Genomic DNA, 18878 nt, shown 5'->3' on the forward strand with positions numbered 1-18878 from the left:
TTTGAGTTTGGTCTTTGCCTATAAAACAGTTTTTCTATGTGCAAGGCTAACAGGTCCAGAGGGAGAACTGTGACCATTAATCTCACTAATACTGCTATACTTAATAATTTTGTCATTGTCTTTTGTAAGACAAAGATAGTTACAACGTGAATGAAGTTTACAATATCTGACTCATTGACTATGTCTTTTTTAGCCACTACTCATTTTAAGAACAGCCTTACTCTCTTTCAGGTTGTTAACAACAGTAGTTACCGTAGACAACAGTAGTTATAAGGACAACAGTAGTTACCGTGTTTTGAGCACTGTGCTAGGCACTTCACATATACTATTTCTAACCCTTACAAATAGATGAACATTACAGAGGAGGAAATTGTACTTGGAAGGGTTATGTAACTTGTCCAAGGCCATACATATAAAAAGTGTTGATGCTGACTGAGATCAAATTCCAAAACCTGAGCTCATTCTTTCATACCACTCTGCTTCCCCAGATAAAATCCAGGAGACTTCATACTAGAATCCGTTATTGAAGGACCAAGATTCTTTCTTTAAACTGGGACTTGAATGTTTCCTTCCGTTAAGTCAATCTGAACCACTTGAGCATGGCTAAATATTCCCAAGGTATTACAGAAATCATTTCAATCTTTCTGTCTAGGCCATAGAGTATAAGATAGAAGCACAGTGACCAAAACCATTTCCTTTCTTTTGGAGTCTGGACACACATTGAGAGAAGGAAGTTTTCAGAGGATTATCTGAACACTCACTAAAAGGCTGACTCTCTGGCCAGGCTTCTTTGGGCTGTTTTAGAAATGATAATATAAAATAATTCTACGCACAATGAGCAGTACTTGGTGCCTAGTTTTTTGTTTTTTTTCTTCATAAGGCACAGACCCAAAGGGAGAAACTAGAAAATGAGCTATGGGAGGCTTTCTGTCCTCCACATTTGAGAGGACCTACTGTCAGAGGACCCCTGTGGCAGAGCTTTCCAGCTTGGGTATTCTGGCCAGTGTGCCTCAAAATGGCCCACCACTGTGATGAGATGCCAGCCCCTTAGCTCTCAGGTGGTGGAGGCTCTGAAGGTGGACACAGGTAATCACCTCCAACCATGACCAGCCTCAGTCACTTTACTTCAGAGTAACATAGTCACATAATCAGCTCCTATGAAACTGAACTTTCTCTGAAAAATGTTGGGAAACACTGATTGACAGAATTCACAGCATGATGTAATCAGGTTTATAAATGTACAAAGAGTTGGGCAATAACAATAATAATAAATTTTTATAGGTACCAGCAACATTAAAGAAGCATATAAATTTAGCACAATTTATGTGACAATGTATTTCTTTCTTCTGCTCACCCAATGTTATTATCCTCTAGACGCTGTACTTAACCTTGTTCTAAGCATTCCTTTAGGATAGATTGTAAATAATTTAGTCTCTTTGAAATTATAATTTTTCTGTTCTTCAAGTCTGTTTTAAAAACTGATACCAACACACTTCTCCTTATTAGCATTGCAAATATTGAACTACATATACCCATTTCAGTGCTTACCAAAGATACTAATGAAAATAAGTATGTGTACCTAAATATATGTTTCTATATGTCTGTAACTATAAAACTAGAACAATGAGAGTGATTTTATTTCAGAATTTACGTATTTTTCTTTCGAAGTGCTTACCTTGGGGACTATGCACTTTCCCCAATGATGCTGGACTCATTAGAATAGAATGTCAAAATTGTAGGATACTTTGGAGATTGGGCTAATTTTCCCATTTTACACATATAGAGGCTGAGAGTGAGGTATCCATGGTCATACAGTTAATAAAGAAAGAATCAGGATAGAAACCTACTTCTCCTAATTCCCAGCCAAGTTATTCCTAATTAAAAAATGTTATGGGATCTTCCATACATTTCAATATGTATCTTGCAAAAAGCCTATAAACTTTAATTTTTACTCATATCTATCAAATTATATGCATACACATCATTTCCTGAGTTTGTTAACCAGAGCTTTCCAACCAAAATGGATCCAGAGTCCAAGGTGTTTACAGTGTAGCCAAGATAGTGATTTCTTCTGCCCTCGTTGTGGCCTAAGCACCCAGGATGGTCACTTTCAAGTGAGGAGCTCCATCCATTTACTGCTACACCTTATAAATATTATCATTCGTTATTTTTTAAAATTATAATTAATAAGTGAATTTATTGCAGGGGCTCAATTTAAAAAATGTACCAAATCATTGCCTTTCTTCTATACTTATCATAGCTATTGAAAACTGTAATTCTTTCTTTCTTTTTTTTTTTTTTTTTTTTTGCTTATTTGGATTTGCAGACTTTTAGGTAATTGCTATTTATTACTTGAGTGATAAAAAAAGAGCAGTGGATAATGAGAAAAATGAGAAAAAGTCACTGGTTTTAAGCAATTTGATTATGTTGTAAATCATGCCTTTTTCTACATGTTTCTTATTATTATTTGCTATTTTTGTCATGACACAGGAAAGGTGAGGAAACACTGCTTTATACTAATTTTTAGCACTGCTCTTTTTATCCTGATTCCAACCTTTGTATATGTGACCAATAAATTAAACTGCACATATTTTGCTTTATCATTGATCTAAGATTTGTAAGAATACCTAGTAATTGTGTATGTTGCTTGGGCACAGATACATTCTAGGGTTCCTTCAGAAAGTATCTTTTTAGTAAATTAAAAGTTGAATGAAGGAGGGGAGTTCCCTCTGAGGTAACCTCCAAGAACAACAATACAGATTAATGCAATAATTTTCACAGCAGTGAGGGTTCTCTCTTCAATAATAAAACCACGCTATACATTCTCTATAGTTATACATCAAAGGGTGGCAGGCAGAATCCTAAGATGGCCCCTATGACCTCCACCTCCTGGTATCCACACCTTTGTACAATCTTTGAGTGTGAAGAAACCTGTAACTTGCTTCTAACCAATAGAATACAGCAAAGGTGAGGGATATTGCTACACAGTTATGCACTGCTATATGGCAAAAGTGAAGGGGTGTTGCTGCAGATGTAACTAAGGTCCCTACTCAGTTGACTTTAAGTTAACCAAAAGGGACAGTACACTGAGGGGCTTGACTTGATCAGATGAACCTCTTAAAAGAGTGTCTAGAAGGGAGAGAAGCAAGAGACTGTCTCTCTCCATGGTTGGCTGTGAAGAAGCAAGCTGCCATAACTTCTACAGTCACACAGAGATATTCTTCCAACAACCTCAGGGAGCTTAGAAGTGGAACCTTCCCTAAGTGAGTCTCTAGCTGAGAAAGCAGTCCAGCTGACAACTTGATTTCAGACTTGTGAGACCCTGAGCAGAAAACCCAACTAAACCATGCCTGGACTCTTGACCCACAAAAACTGGAATAATAAATACATGTTGTTTTGAACCACTGAATTTGTAGTAATTTCTTACACAGCAATAGAAAACGAATACATATAAATGTAAAATAGGGCTCCTGAAAGCTTGAAGCTTTGTGCCTCAGGAAGTACAGCCCAAACCTCACCTGCACTTCCATGTCAGCTGGCTCCTCCAACAGATGTAGCAGTTGTTGCTTCTCTTGAGATAGCTGTTCTGCAAGTTTCTCCTGTGCAGCCAGGCTCTGACTCAGTTCTTCAATTCTTCTGGAGCAAAGAAAAAGTAAGAACAATTATGGCCATGGTACAATTACTACTTTCATTTTTCAGCCCACTCCAAAGATAGCATGGTCCAGTACAGTAAGTGTTTACTTTACAAAGAGTCATTGAACTCTTTGAAACTTTTATTCAGTAAGCCATGTATTCTCTGCCCCAGTCCCCAAATATACACACAAACGATTTTTTGCTTACATTGTCACAGGTTCAGAGACCTCTTGAAGCTAATCCATGGATCTACAGACCATAGATATAAAATTCTTGGAATAGGGGCCAGAAGTTGTAGAGTTTTTTAAATTGCTATTGTTCCATTCAAAAAACAATTATTAGGTAACCATTATGTATATAACTCAATGCACACTACCAAGTACTGGGAATATAAAGTTGGAAAACACACAATCTCTGCTCTATAGAAACTTTTTTTTTTCCGCTTTATAACAAATTAAATCAGTTATACATATACATGTTCCCATATCCCCTCCCTTTTGCGTCTCCCTCCCACCCTCCCTATCCCACCCCTCCAGGCGGTCACAAAGCACCGAGCTGATCTCCCTGTGCAATGCGGCTGCTTCCCACTAGCTATCTACCTTACGTTTGGTAGTGTATATATGTCCATGCCGCTCTTTCACTTTGTCACAGCTTACCCTTCCCCCTCCCCATATCCTCAAGTCCATTCTCTAGTAGGTCTGTGTCTTTATTCCTGTCTTACCCCTATGTTCTTCATGACATTTTTTTCCCTTAAATTCCATATATATGTGTCAGCATACAGTATTTGTCTTTCTCTTTCTGACTTACTTCACTCTGTATGACAGACTCTAGGTCCATCCACCTCATTACAAATAGCTCAATTTCATTTCTTTTTATGGCTGAGTAATATTCCATTGTATATATGTGCCACATCTTCTTTACCCATTCATCTGATGATGGACACTTAGGTTGTTTCCATCTCCGGGCTATTGTAAATAGGGCTGCTATGAACATTTTGGTACATGTCTCTTTTTGAATTATGGTTTTCTCAGGGTATATGCCCAGTAGTGGGATTGCTGGGTCATATGGTAGCTCTATTTGTAGTTTTTTAAGGAACCTCCATACCGTTCTCCATAGTGGCTGTACCAACTCACATTCCCACCAGCAGTGCAAGAGTGTTCCTTTTTTTCCACACCCTCTCCAGCATTTATTGTTTGTAGATTTTTTGATGATGGCCATTCTGACTGGTGTGAGATGATATCTCATTGTAGTTTTGATTTGCATTTCTCTAATGAGCAAAGATGTTGAGCATCCTTTCATGTGTTTGTTGGCAGTCTGTATATCTTCTGTTGAGAAATGTCTATTTAGGTCTTCTGCCCATTTTTGGATTGGGTTGTTTGTTTTTTTGTTATTGAGCTGCATGAGCTGCTTATAAATTTTGGAGATTAATCCTTTGTCAGTTGCTTCATTTGTAAATATTTTCTCCCATTCTGAGGGTTGTCTTTTGGTCTTGTTTATGGTTTCCTTTGCTGTGCAAAAGCTTTTAAGTTTCATTAGGTCCCATGTGTTTATTTTTGTCTTTATTTCCATTTCTCTAGGACGTGGGTCAAAAAGGATCTTGCTGTGATTTATGTCATAGAGTGTTCTGCCTATGTTTTCCTCTAAGAGTTTGATAGTGTCTGGCCTTATATTTAGGTCTTTAATCCATTTTGAGCTTATTTTTGTGTATGGTGTTAGGGAGTGATCTAATCTCATACTTTTACATGTCCCTATCCAGTTTTCCCAGCACCACTTATTGAAGAGACTGTCCTTTCTCCACTGTACATTCCTGCCTCCTTTATCAAAGATAAGGTGACCATATGTGCGTGGGTTTATCTCTGGGCTTTCTATCCTGTTCCATTGATCTATCTTTCTGTTTTTGTGCCAGTACCACACTGTCTTGATTACTGTAGCTTTGTAGTATAGTCTGAAGTCAGGGAGCCTGATTCCTCCAGCTCCATTTTTCATTCTCAAGATTGCTTTGGCTATTCGGGGTCTTTTGTGTTTCCATACAAATTGTGACATTATTTGCTCTAGTTCTGTGAAAAATGCCAGTGGTCGTTTGATAGGGATTGCATTGAATCTGTAGATTGCTTTGGGTAGTAGAGTCATTTTCACAATGTTGATTCTTCCAATCCAAGAACATGGTACATCTCTCCATCTATTTGTATCATCTTTAATTTCTTTCATCAGTGTCTTATAATTTTCTGCATATAGGTCTTTTGTCTCCTTAGGTAGGTTTATTCCTAGATATTATATTCTTTTTGTTGCAATGGTAAATGGGAGTGTTTCCTTGATTTCACTTTCAGATTTTTCATCATTAGTATATAGGAATGCCAGAGATTTCTGTGCATTAATTTTGTATCCTGCAACTTTACCAAATTCATTGATTAGCTCTAGTAGTTTTCTGGTAGCATCTTTAGGATTCTCTATGTATAGTATCATGTCATCTGCAAACAGTGACAGCTTTACTTCTTCTTTTCCAATTTGGATTCCTTTTATTTCCTTTTCTTCTCTGATTGCTGTGGCTAAAACTTCCAAAACTATGTTGAATAAGAGTGGTGAGAGTGGGCAACCTTGTCTTGTTCCTGATCTTAGTGGAAATGGTTTCAGTTTTTCACCATTGAGGACGATGCTGGCTGTGGGTTTGTCATATATGGCCTTTATTATGTTGAGGAAAGTTCCCTCTATGCCTACTTTCTGCAGGGTTTTTATCATAAATGGGTGTTGAATTTTGTCGAAAGCTTTCTCTGCATCTATTGAGATGATCATATGGTTTTTCTCCTGCAATTTGTTAATGTGGTGTATCCCGTTCATTGATTTGCGTATATTGAAGAATCCTTGCATTCCTGGAATAAACCCCACTTGATCATGGTGTATGATTCTTTTAATGTGCTGTTGGATTCTGTTTGCTAGCATTTTTTTTTTTTTATTGTTTCTAGATTTTTTTTTAATTAGTTTCTGCTTTATAACAAAGTGAATCAGTCATACATATACATCTGTTCCCACATCCCTTCCCTCATGCATCTCCCTCCCTCCCACCCTCCCCATCCCACCCCTCCAGGCGGTCACAAAGCACCGAGCTGATCTCCCTGTGCTCTGCGGCTGCTTCCCACTATCTATCTACCTTACGTTTGGTAGTGTATATATGTCCATGCCTCTCTTTCGCTTTGTCACAGCTTACCCTTCCCCCTCCCCATATCCTCAAGTCCATTCTCTAGTAGGTCTGTGTCTTTATTCCTGTCTTACCCCTATGTTCTTCATGACATTTTTTTCCCTTAAATTCCATATATATGTGTCAGCATACAGTATTTGTCTTTCTCTTTCTGACTTACTTCACTCTGTATGACAGACTCTAGGTCTATCCACCTCATTACAAATAGCTCAGTTTCGTTTCTTTTTATGGCTGAGTAATATTCCATTGTATATATGTGCCACATCTTCTTTACCCATTCATCTGATGATGGACACTTAGGTTGTTTCCATCTCCGGGCTATTGTAAATAGGGCTGCTATGAACATTTTGGTACATGTCTCTTTTTGAATTATGGTTTTCTCAGGGTATATGCCCAGTAGTGGGATTGCTGGGTCATATGGTAGCTCTATTTGTAGTTTTTTAAGGAACCTCCATACCGTTCTCCATAGTGGCTGTACCAATTCACATTCCCACCAGCAGTGCAAGAGTGTTCCTTTTTTTCCACACCCTCTCCAGCATTTATTGTTTGTAGATTTTTTGATGATGGCCATTCTGACTGGTGTGAGATGATATCTCATTGTAGTTTTGATTTGCATTTCTCTAATGAGCAAAGATGTTGAGCATCCTTTCATGTGTTTGTTGGCAGTCTGTATATCTTCTGTTGAGAAATGTCTATTTAGGTCTTCTGCCCATTTTTGGATTGGGTTGTTTGTTTTTTTGTTATTGAGCTGCATGAGCTGCTTATAAATTTTGGAGATTAATCCTTTGTCAGTTGCTTCATTTGTAAATATTTTCTCCCATTCTGAGGGTTGTCTTTTGGTCTTGTTTATGGTTTCCTTTGCTGTGCAAAAGCTTTTAAGTTTCATTAGGTCCCATGTGTTTATTTTTGTCTTTATTTCCATTTCTCTAGGACGTGGGTCAAAAAGGATCTTGCTGTGATTTATGTCATAGAGTGTTCTGCCTATGTTTTCCTCTAAGAGTTTGATAGTGTCTGGCCTTATATTTAGGTCTTTAATCCATTTTGAGCTTATTTTTGTGTATGGTGTTAGGGAGTGATCTAATCTCATACTTTTACATGTCCCTATCCAGTTTTCCCAGCACCACTTATTGAAGAGACTGTCCTTTCTCCACTGTACATTCCTGCCTCCTTTATCAAAGATAAGGTGACCATATGTGCGTGGGTTTATCTCTGGGCTTTCTATCCTGTTCCATTGATCTATCTTTCTGTTTTTGTGCCAGTACCACACTGTCTTGATTACTGTAGCTTTGTAGTATAGTCTGAAGTCAGGGAGCCTGATTCCTCCAGCTCCATTTTTCATTCTCAAGATTGCTTTGGCTATTCGGGGTCTTTTGTGTTTCCATACAAATTGTGACATTATTTGCTCTAGTTCTGTGAAAAATGCCAGTGGTCGTTTGATAGGGATTGCATTGAATCTGTAGATTGCTTTGGGTAGTAGAGTCATTTTCACAATGTTGATTCTTCCAATCCAAGAACATGGTACATCTCTCCATCTATTTGTATCATCTTTAATTTCTTTCATCAGTGTCTTATAATTTTCTGCATATAGGTCTTTTGTCTCCTTAGGTAGGTTTATTCCTAGATATTATATTCTTTTTGTTGCAATGGTAAATGGGAGTGTTTCCTTGATTTCACTTTCAGATTTTTCATCATTAGTATATAGGAATGCCAGAGATTTCTGTGCATTAATTTTGTATCCTGCAACTTTACCAAATTCATTGATTAGCTCTAGTAGTTTTCTGGTAGCATCTTTAGGATTCTCTATGTATAGTATCATGTCATCTGCAAACAGTGACAGCTTTACTTCTTCTTTTCCAATTTGGATTCCTTTTATTTCCTTTTCTTCTCTGATTGCTGTGGCTAAAACTTCCAAAACTATGTTGAATAAGAGTGGTGAGAGTGGGCAACCTTGTCTTGTTCCTGATCTTAGTGGAAATGGTTTCAGTTTTTCACCATTGAGGACGATGCTGGCTGTGGGTTTGTCATATATGGCCTTTATTATGTTGAGGAAAGTTCCCTCTATGCCTACTTTCTGCAGGGTTTTTATCATAAATGGGTGTTGAATTTTGTCGAAAGCTTTCTCTGCATCTATTGAGATGATCATATGGTTTTTCTCCTGCAATTTGTTAATGTGGTGTATCCCGTTCATTGATTTGCGTATATTGAAGAATCCTTGCATTCCTGGAATAAACCCCACTTGATCATGGTGTATGATTCTTTTAATGTGCTGTTGGATTCTGTTTGCTAGCATTTTGTTGAGGATTTTTGCATCTATGTTCATCAGTGATATTGGCCTGTAGTTTTCTTTCTTTGTGACATCCTTGCCTGGTTTTGGTATCAAGGTGATGGTGGCCTCGTAGAATGAGTTTGGGAGTGTTCCTCCCTCTGCTATATTTTGGAAGAGTTTGAGAAGGATGGGTGTTAGCTCTTCTCTAAATGCTTGATAGAATTCACCTGTGAAGCCATCTGGTCCTGGGCTTTTGTTTGTTGGAAGATTTTTTATCACAGTTTCAATTTCAGTGCTTGTGATTGGTCTGTTCATATTTTCTATTTCTTCCTGATTCAGTCTTGGCAGGTTGTGCATTTCTAAGAATTTGTCCATTTCTTCCAGGTTGTCCATTTTATGGGCATAGGGTTGCTTGTAGTAATCTCTCATGATCTTTTGTATTTCTGCAGTGTCAGTTGTTACTTCTCCTTTTTCATTTCTAATTCTATTGATTTGAGTCTTCTCCCTTTTTTTCTTGATGAGTCTGGCTAATGGTTTATCAACTTTGTTTATCTTCTCAAAGAACCAGCTTTTAGTTTTATTGATCTTTGCTATCGTTTCCTTCATTTCTTTTTCATTTATTTCTGATCTGATTTTTATGATTTCTTTCCTTCTGCTAACTTTGGGATGTTTTTGTTCTTCTTTCTCTAATTGCTTTAGGTGCAAGGTTAGGTTGTTTATTCGAGATGTTTCCTGTTTCTTAAGGTGGGATTGTATTGCTATAAACTTCCCTCTTAGAACTGCTTTTGCTGCATCCCATAGGTTTTGGGTCGTCGTGTCTCCATTATCGTTTGTTTCTAGGTATTTTTTATTTTCCCCTTTGATTTCTTCAGTGATCACTTTGTTATTAAGTAGTGTATTGTTTAGCCTCCATGTGTTTGTATTTTTTACAGCTCTTTTCCTGTAATTGATATCTAGTCTCATAGCATTGTGGTCGGAAAAGATACTTGATACAATTTCAATTTTCTTAAATTTACCAAGGCTTGATTTGTGACCCAAGATATGATCTATCCTGGAGAATGTTCCATGAGCACTTGAGAAAAATGTGTATTCTGTTGTTTTTGGATGGAATGTCCTATAAATATCAATTAAGTCCATCATGTTTAATGTATCATTTAAAGCTTGTGTTTCCTTATTTATTTTCATTTTGGATGATCTGTCCATTGGTGAAAGTGGGGTGTTAAAGTCCCCTACTATGATTGTGTTACTGTCGATTTCTCCTTTTATGGCTGTTAGTATTTGCCTTATGTATTGAGGTGCTCCTATGTTGGGTGCATAAATATTTACAATTGTTATATCTTCTTCTTGGATCGATCCCTTGATCATTATGTAGTGTCCTTCTTTGTCTCTTCTAGTAGTCTTTATTTTAAAGTCTATTTTGTCTGATATGAGAATTGCTACTCCAGCTTTCTTTTGGTTTCCATCTGCATGGAATATCTTTTTCCATCCCCTTACTTTCAGTCTGTATGTGTCTCTAGGTCTGAAGTGGGTCTCTTGTAGACAGCATATATATGGGTCTTGTTTTTGTATCCATTCAGCCAATCTGTGTCTTTTGGTGGGAGCATTTAGTCCATTTACATTTAAGGTAATTATCGATATGTCTGTTCCTATTCCCATTTTCTTAATTGTTTTGGGTTCGTTATTGTAGGTCTTTTCCTTCTGTTGTGTTTCTTGCCTAGAGAGTTCCTTTAGCATTTGTTGTAAAGCTGGTTTGGTGGTGCTGAACTCTCTCAGCTTTTGCTTGTCTGTAAACGTTTTAATTTCTCCATCAAATCTGAATGAGATCCTTGCTGGGTAGAGTAATCTTGGTTGCAGGTTTTTCTCTTTCATCACTTTAATTATGTCCTGCCACTCCCTTCTGGCTTGTAGAGTTTCTGCTGAGAGATCAGCTGTTATCCTGATGGGGGTTCCCTTGTGTGTTATTTGTTGTTTTTGCCTTGCTGCTTTTAATATGATTTCTTTGTGTTTAATTTTTGACAGTTTGATTAATGTGTGTCTTGGCGTATTTCTCCTTGGATTTATTCTGTATGGAACTCTCTATGCCTCCTGGACTTGATTAACTATTTCCTTTCCCATATTAGGGAAGTTTTCAACTATAATCTCTTCAAATATTTTCTCCGTCCCTTTCTTTTTCTCTTCTTCTTCTGGAACCCCTATAATTCAAATGTTGGTGTGTTTAATGTTGTCCCAGAGGTCTCTGAGACTGTCCTCTGTTCTTTTCATTCTTTTTTCTTTATTTTGCTCTGCAGCAGTTATTTCCACTATTTTATCTTCCAGGTCACTTATCCGTTCTTCTGCCTCAGTTATTCTGCTATTGATCCCATCTAGAGTATTTTTTATTTCATTTATTGTGTTTTTAATCGATGCTTGATTCATCTTTAGTTCTTCTAGGTCCTTGTTAACTGTTTCTTGCATTTTGTCTATTCTATTTCCAAGATTTTGGATCTGGGAAATAGAATCTTGGATCATCTTTACCATCATTATTCTGAATTCTTTCTCAGGTAGACTGCCTATTACCTCTTCATTTGTTAGGTCTGGTGGGTTTTTATCTTGCTCCTTCTCCTGCTGTGTGTTTTTCTGTCTTCTCATTTTGCTTATGTTACTGTGTTGGGGGTCTCCTTTTTGCAGGCTACAGGTTCGTAGTTCCCGTTGTTTTTGGTGTCTGTCCCCAGTGGCTAAGGTTGGTTTAGTGGGTTGTGTAGGCTTCCTGGTGGAGGGGACTAGTGCCTGTGTTCTGGTGGGTGAGGCTGGATCTTGTCTTTCTGGTGGGCAGGTCCACGTCTGGTGGTGTGTTTTGGGGTGTCTGCGGACTTTTTATGATTTTAGGCCACCTCTCTGCTAATGGGTGGCGTTGTGTTCCTGTCTTGCTAGTTGTTTGGCATAGGGTGTCCAGCACTGTAGCTTGCTGGTCGTTGAGTGAAGCTGGTTGCTGGTGTTGAGATGGAGATCTCTGGAAGATTTTCGCCGTTTGATATTATGTGGAGCTGGGAGGTCTCTTGTGGACCAGTGTCCTGAAGTTGGCTCTCCCACCTCAGAGGCACAGCACTGACTCCTGGCTCCTCAATTTGGGATGATTTGTTGTCCATTCATGTATTCCACAGATGCAGGGTACATCAAGTTGATTGTGGAGCTTTAATCCGCTGCTTCTGAGGCTGCTGGGAGAGATTTCCCTTTCTCTTCTTTGTTCTCACAGCTCCTGGGTCTCAGCTTTGGATTTGGCCCCGCCTCTGCGTGTAGGTCGCCGGAGGGCGTCTGTTCTTCGCTCAGACAGGACAGGGTTAAAGGAGCAGCCTCTTTGGGGACTCTGGTTCACTCAGGCCGGATGGGAGGGAGGGGCACGGAGTGCGGGGCGAGCCTGCAGCGGCAGAGGTCGGCGTGACGTTGCACCAGCCCGAGGCGCACCGTGCGTTCTCCCAGGGAAGCCGCCCCTGGATCCCGGGACCCCGGCAGTGGCGGGCTGCACAGGCTCCCGGAAGGGCGGTGTGGACAGTGACCTGCGCTCGCACACAGGCTTCTTGGCGGCGGCAGCAGCAGCCCCAGCGTCCCACGCCCGTCACTGGGCTCCGCGCTTTCAGTCGTGACTTGCGCCCGTCTGTGGAGCCCCTTTAAGCAGCGCTCTTAATCCCCTCTCCTCGTGCAGCAGGAAACCAAGAGGGAAGAAAAAGTCTCTTGCCTCTTCGGCAGCTCCAGAGTTTTCCCGGACTCCCTCCCGGCTAGCTTTGGCACATTAGCCCCCTTCCGGCTGAGTTCTCGCCGCCAGCCCCAGTCCTCTCCCTGCGCTCTGACCGAAGCCCGAGCCTCAGCTTCCAGCGCCGCCGAGGCGAGCAGACAAGCCTCTCGGGCTGGTGAGTGCCGCTCGGCACCGACCCTCTGTGCGGGAATCTCTCCGCTTTGCCCTACCCAGGTATGTGGGGAGTTTCTTGCCTTTTGGGAGGTCTGGGGTCTTCTGCCAGTGTTCAGTAGGTGTTCTGTAGGAGTTGTTCCACGTGTAGCTGTATCTCTGGTGTATCCGTGGGGAGGATGGTGATCTCCGCGTCTTACTCTTCCGCCATCTTACCCGGAAGTGCTCTATAGAAACTTAAGTTCTTTTGGTTTGTGTGCCAAGAGTTTGGGAAATGGGGAGGCACAGCTATATCAACAGCTATATATATTAGATAGAATATAATAAGTGCTACCACACCAGAGGTATATACCAAATAGTACACTGAGTGTTGCCATGGAGCTACAGGAGGAAAGATAAAGAAGCAATTCATTTGACTTGGAGGAGTCTGGGGGGAAGCTCAGGAGAAGAGATTGTGAAGACTGGGTTATTTTCCAGGCTCAGAGGGAGGAGTTTAAATGAAGGAATGAAGGCATGAAGATATGAGACATATGGGGAAGCATCACTGGAAGGGAAAAGGGGGAAAGGCTGGTGGGAAGAGACAATGGCTGGAGAAGAGGCTGGAAATTCAGACTAGAATTCAGTTGTCAAAGACTGTGCATGCTGTGATGATGTATATAAACCACAGTTTCAACTCGACAGTTATTCATCACCTACTACGTGCAGGGCATATCTTGCTGTTTCTCTGTGTGTAAGTCTTTGAGTACTAGAGATACCTATCCTAGGAAATATGCTGGTACTAGATGAAATGTTTCCAATTTTGCTTATTATTCCTGTGTATGTAAGATAGTGATAGCACCTTGGCAGGAAAATAGTTTGGCAGAAAGGTGAAGGGTATCAGAAAGTCAAGTAGGAATCTCTTAAAATTAAGGTATGAGGATCAGCTAAGATTTGGGGATCAGAAAGAACTTTAAAAACTTTATACAAAGGCAAGCTATAATGATAATTATGATGATGAATGTGGACTCCATATCAACTTCCCCACGGTATCTGTGCTAGAATGTCTCTACTTTTCTCAAGCTCATACCTCATTCATCCCTTTGACCCTCAGTCTCTACAGATAATCTAGTCTCCTACTTTACAAAGCTATTCAAGGCCATCTGATATGAACTCCCTCAATTTACTTGTCAGGTATGCATTTGTTTCTTTTTTCTTTTTTTGGTTTGACAAGCATTTATTGGACTGAGACAGTCTCAGGGAACCTAGCAGGGAAGATCTGAAGAAAATACAACACCACACAGAGAACTGTACACTAATGGATGTGCATATAAAACAAAACAATAGGGCTTCCCTGGTGGCACAGTGGTTGAGAATCTGCCTGCCAATGCAGGGGACACGGGTTCAAGCCCTGGTCTGGGAAGATCCCACATGCCACGGAGCAACTAGCCCCGTGAGCCACAATTACTGAGCCTGCGTGTCTGGAGCCTGTGCTCCGCAACAAGAGCGGCCACGATAGTGAGAGGCCCGCGCATCGCGATGAGGAGTGGCCCCCACTTGCCACAACTAGAGAAAGCCCTCGCACATGAACAAAGAGCCAACACAGCCATAAATAAATAAATATTTTTTAAAAGGCAAAATTCCTTAAAAACAAAACAATATAAAGACTTAATTCTGCTGTCACAAAAGCCTTCACAGAAGTAACCATTGATGCCTTAGTGAGTTCTGAAGAATGAATTAGGAGCTCACCAGGAAGGGAAAACACACGTTTCCCACAGAAGGAAGAGCATGAGCAAAATTCTGGGGACCTGACATAGCACAGTATATGCTTCTGGAGGCGCTGTGCCTTTAGGGTTTTGATTCCAGCAATGCCTGAAGCCATGTTACATAACTCTCTAAATGCCAATTTCTTCATTTATAAAGTATAATAATCCCTATCTCATGGGATTGTTAACTTTTTGAGAGAATTAAACTGTATGGGAGAATTAAACAAGAATGTAAAGTACTCAGCTCAGCTGTACAGCAAGAGCCCAACAAACCTTAGTCGGCATTATTATTACTAGTCTGGCATCAGTGATATATGAAGGGGTCCTGGTAGGGGATGGGTCTGGGGGAAATCAGGGGTCAAATCATAACAGGCTTTGATGGCCACACTAAGAACAGATTTTATCTCCTAAAGATGTTGGAGAACTTTCTAAATTGCTCTGCAATAATATGATCAGATTTGTGTCTCAAAAAGGTCACATTGGTCACTGTGCATACCTTGTGTGTGTTTTCACCTATTCAGTGAAAAACCACTTAAGGCTTTTTATGCCACCATAGTATCATGCTTTGAAGAGGCTAAATCATTTGTCAATTTCATATTGTTGAACTTTCCACTTCAAAGCTGCTCTGAATTGTTAGATTGGGATGGAATGCAGAGGGTAGAACCAGAAGTAAAGAGAACCGTTAGGAAGTTGCTGCAGTAACCAAGACACAGTGGTGGCCTCAACAAATGCCCACTTACTTTATGAGAAAACTCAAGTTCCTTACTATATACAAAGCCAGCACAATCAGACCCCCTATTCCCAATACAGCTTATCTCTCATTAGTCTTCCCCAGACCCTCTGCTCTGGTTACATAGCACTAATTACACGTCTTGAAATATGCCCTTCCCTGTATCTCCCCTCAATGGTGTCTCCTCCTGTACAGGACATTCCCCCTCCCCACTCACCTCCTACACTCTTTCTTATAACTCCTATTCACTCATCAAAACTCATCTCAGATTTCACCTCCTTCAGGACACTTTCAATGGCGCCTCGCTCTTTTAGTCTGGAATAGATGACAATTCTATACACCCCAGAGCATCCCATGTTACTTCTATCAGAGAACTTATTAAAATTGTGTAACGTGTGTCTTGATGACAGGAAGTGGGTCTTTCATCTCTGTAACCTGAGTGCTTAGCCCAGTGTCTGGCATATAGCTGGTGCTCAGTAAATGTGAATAAGTGAATCCATGTCTCTTGTTTACTACCATTTGACCATTGTTCTACTTATACCTACTTAAGTCTCCTGATTGCCAGCTAGTCAGTTCTGTTAATGGATACCATTAAAGATGCAGCCCTAAAAAGAGATTTCTTTACTTGTGGGAACAATAAAGTCTTGGTAATGGTGAAGGTCCACCGTAAGTCCTTCAAAGGGAACAGTGCAGCTGCTATATACTCACACAGGCTCAAGAACAGGCAAAAGACAAATGGCAAATAGAGCACCAAAAGCACCTACTTGTCCCTTTGGGCCAGGGCCTCAGTGTATTGGTTGGGCTTGACTCGGTTTCCTGGTATATCTTCCCTGTCCTTGGTGACTCCCTTCAGTTTCTCTGAGAGCTCCAGGTTACACTCTTTCTCTGCTTCCACCAGAGCCGCCATCCGTGCGGCTTCATTTTTTGCTAGCCTGGATTCCTGTAAAAAGGAACGAGAAAAGAACAAAACCTGAAAGGCTGCAAACATAGGTACTTTAGGGAGGGAAAAGGTGAATGCCAGGAGGCAGAGCAGTCGGAAAAGAGGTAAAAGGGGACCCCTAGCCGTGGATACTCACCTCCTGCAGAAGCTGGATCTTAGTCTCCAGGAGCTCGTAAACATGCTCCGTCTCCTGCTGTCTCTCCTCAAACTGGCGCCGGAGCTCAGCTTCATTATGGCTGTTGAGATTCTCCACATCAGTGCTAAAACCAGAGCATTGGCCAGTCAGAGCCAGTCACATAATTTAGCAAGTGGACCCATTAAGGCTGTTTCAGTAATTCAGAGTCCCATTGATGAGAAAAGAAATGAAGTATTTTTTTCCTCTGCAATTATTTGTGCTTTCCAACTTTTCAGGTAATCTTTTAGGAACTCTGATTTGTGTTGCTTGTCAATCAGAATATACCTGACTACCTAGAGGCTTCATTACTGCTATAGCTTCAAGAGAAGAATCTTGCATATGAAAGGCAGGTAGTCATCAAATGGTTTAGAACTCAGCATCCATGTTCACCATCATCTGTCCCCGGACTTTCCCATTAAGACTGCTCTCCCAGAGTGCTTTGCTAGTTCCTTGCTTGTCTTGCTATTTGAATTTAGAGTGTTCCTTCCATTTAGGTTGCTGGAATAGAATATCCATTTGGACAGCCACAGAAATGTTTTTCTCCTTTACAGCCAGTAACCCATAGACTGTCCTGAATCTGGGCTACCTACCCAGAGTTCTATCCAGTTTTCCCACAGTCCCATGCAGAAAGCAGACATTTAATCTATGGAAGCTCAGGGTTCTGGCCCAGCTTTACTTCTCTGATGTCCTTAGGAATGAATGCCCAGGCGCTAGCATGAAGCGGGTAAGGTGTCACCAGCTTATTTATAGCTAACAACAGCTGCCTTTGGATGTCTGAGGATTAGAAATTTGGGGGCAGTATCAGGTGCTGAATGATCTTAATTCCGGTTTGGTTTTATTCTTGTTTTAAGCCATTTGTTGAGAACCATGGACAATCTTCTTGTTCTCAGGGCAGAGAATGATATTGAACCTTCATAGGCTCATGATAAATCAAAGTTGCTCTATCCAAGCCCAGTAGTATTTTAATATTTGCCCCAGAAGGCTGTGTCCATGGTGACCAAATGGAACTTCCCTAAAGATTATAGAATTCCTTGGTCGATAGTGGACACTACTCAGCACTGTCCCAGAGACTATATTTATCTTGAGTTCCCATGTCATTATGCAGCCTTTTGGTGGTAGAAGGGTCTTTGTTGTACAAGGGACACAAGTCAAGAGAATAACCTAAGACCCTTAAATAGACCTCAGGAATCATCAACTTTGACTACATATTCCTTGATAAATGCAATAGACAACAGCTAACTACAATGTCTTAAGATTGGAAGTTATACATTTTCTGAGTAAGTCAGCCAGGAATGCCTGATTTAATAGGCTACAGCTGTTGTGAAGTCCGAAGAGCCTTGGACTTGATGCCAGAAGATGTGGGCTCTGCCACTCATTTGAGAAGACTTTAACACTCTGTACCTTAGTTTTCTCATTGTTAAAAATAGGATAATGCCTCCTAATTAAAAGCTGAAATGATATAATTTTTTTTAAAAAGCACTACACAAATCTCAAAACTTGTAACTCAATTGTTATTATAAGTTTTCCTAAAATCTATTAGTTCACTTAATGCCTTAGTAAGTATTGAGTAATTCCAGCATACTACGTATAGTTGAGTCTGGTTTAAGTATTCTGATGTTTCTGGACTATCATCCTAAGCATCAAGAAATACTGTGGAGATAGAAGGAACGCCAGATCAGATTGAATGTATACTGATTCTAGGATATAATCTGAAAATTATTTTTAGTAACAATTTCAATAGTACTTGTCATTTAAAACTAAGGGTTTTTTATTTATAAAAACTGTAAATTATAAAAGTAACCATCTTAACAATACAGAAGGTATGGAAAGAAAAAAAATTGAAGTCTTCTCCCCATCACAAACTCCACTCTCACTCCCCTGATACAGGCAATGTTAAAGAGTTTGGTATGTAACCCTGCAGTTTTTTTCTATTCATATTCAAGCAAACACATGTACACATAGATTGTCTTTACCCAAAGGGGCTTATACTCTAAATATCACTCAGCACTTTTCCCCCTTACTTAGTCTATCAGGGACTTCCCATCAGGATAATAATATAGAGCTAACTCATTCCTTCTAATGACTACATAATATTCCACAGTATGTTTATATCAAAATGTTTTCAACCATTGCCCTATTGATGTATAGTTGTTCCTAGTTCTTTTTTTGCCATTACAAATAATGATGCAGTTAATATCCTTATACGTTTATCCTTTCATACTCTTGCTTTTATTTATAAGGAATAGATTCCTTTTAGGAATTATTTGACCAAGGGAAGTGCTAATTTTTTTATTTTGATAGGTAGTACCACATTCCAAA

The 18878-nt window shown here is 40.0% G+C and overlaps 1 protein-coding gene across 10 annotated transcripts in view; it reads right to left on the minus strand.

The window, feature by feature from the left end:
- Nucleotides 1–18878, minus strand: part of PDE4DIP (phosphodiesterase 4D interacting protein) — a gene marked incomplete at both ends in the record, with an annotated part of 299765 nt that overhangs the window by 178677 nt on the left and 102210 nt on the right. For 8 of the 10 annotated variants that reach the window (XM_081219778.1, XM_081219785.1, XM_081219784.1 and 5 more), the window contains 3 exons: nucleotides 3519–3636; nucleotides 16209–16384; nucleotides 16521–16644. In XM_081219778.1, coding sequence (XP_081075904.1) covers nucleotides 3519–3636; nucleotides 16209–16384; nucleotides 16521–16644 — 418 coding nt within the window. Of the gene's footprint in view, nucleotides 1–3518; nucleotides 3637–16204; nucleotides 16385–16520; nucleotides 16645–18878 lie in introns of those variants that run through there. The other 2 variants (XM_081219762.1, XM_081219770.1) reach the window with 2 other exon arrangements.

Source organism: Mesoplodon bidens (assembly GCF_964165515.1).
Source record: "Mesoplodon bidens genome assembly, chromosome: 2".
Classification (NCBI taxonomy): domain Eukaryota; kingdom Metazoa; phylum Chordata; class Mammalia; order Artiodactyla; family Ziphiidae; genus Mesoplodon; species Mesoplodon bidens.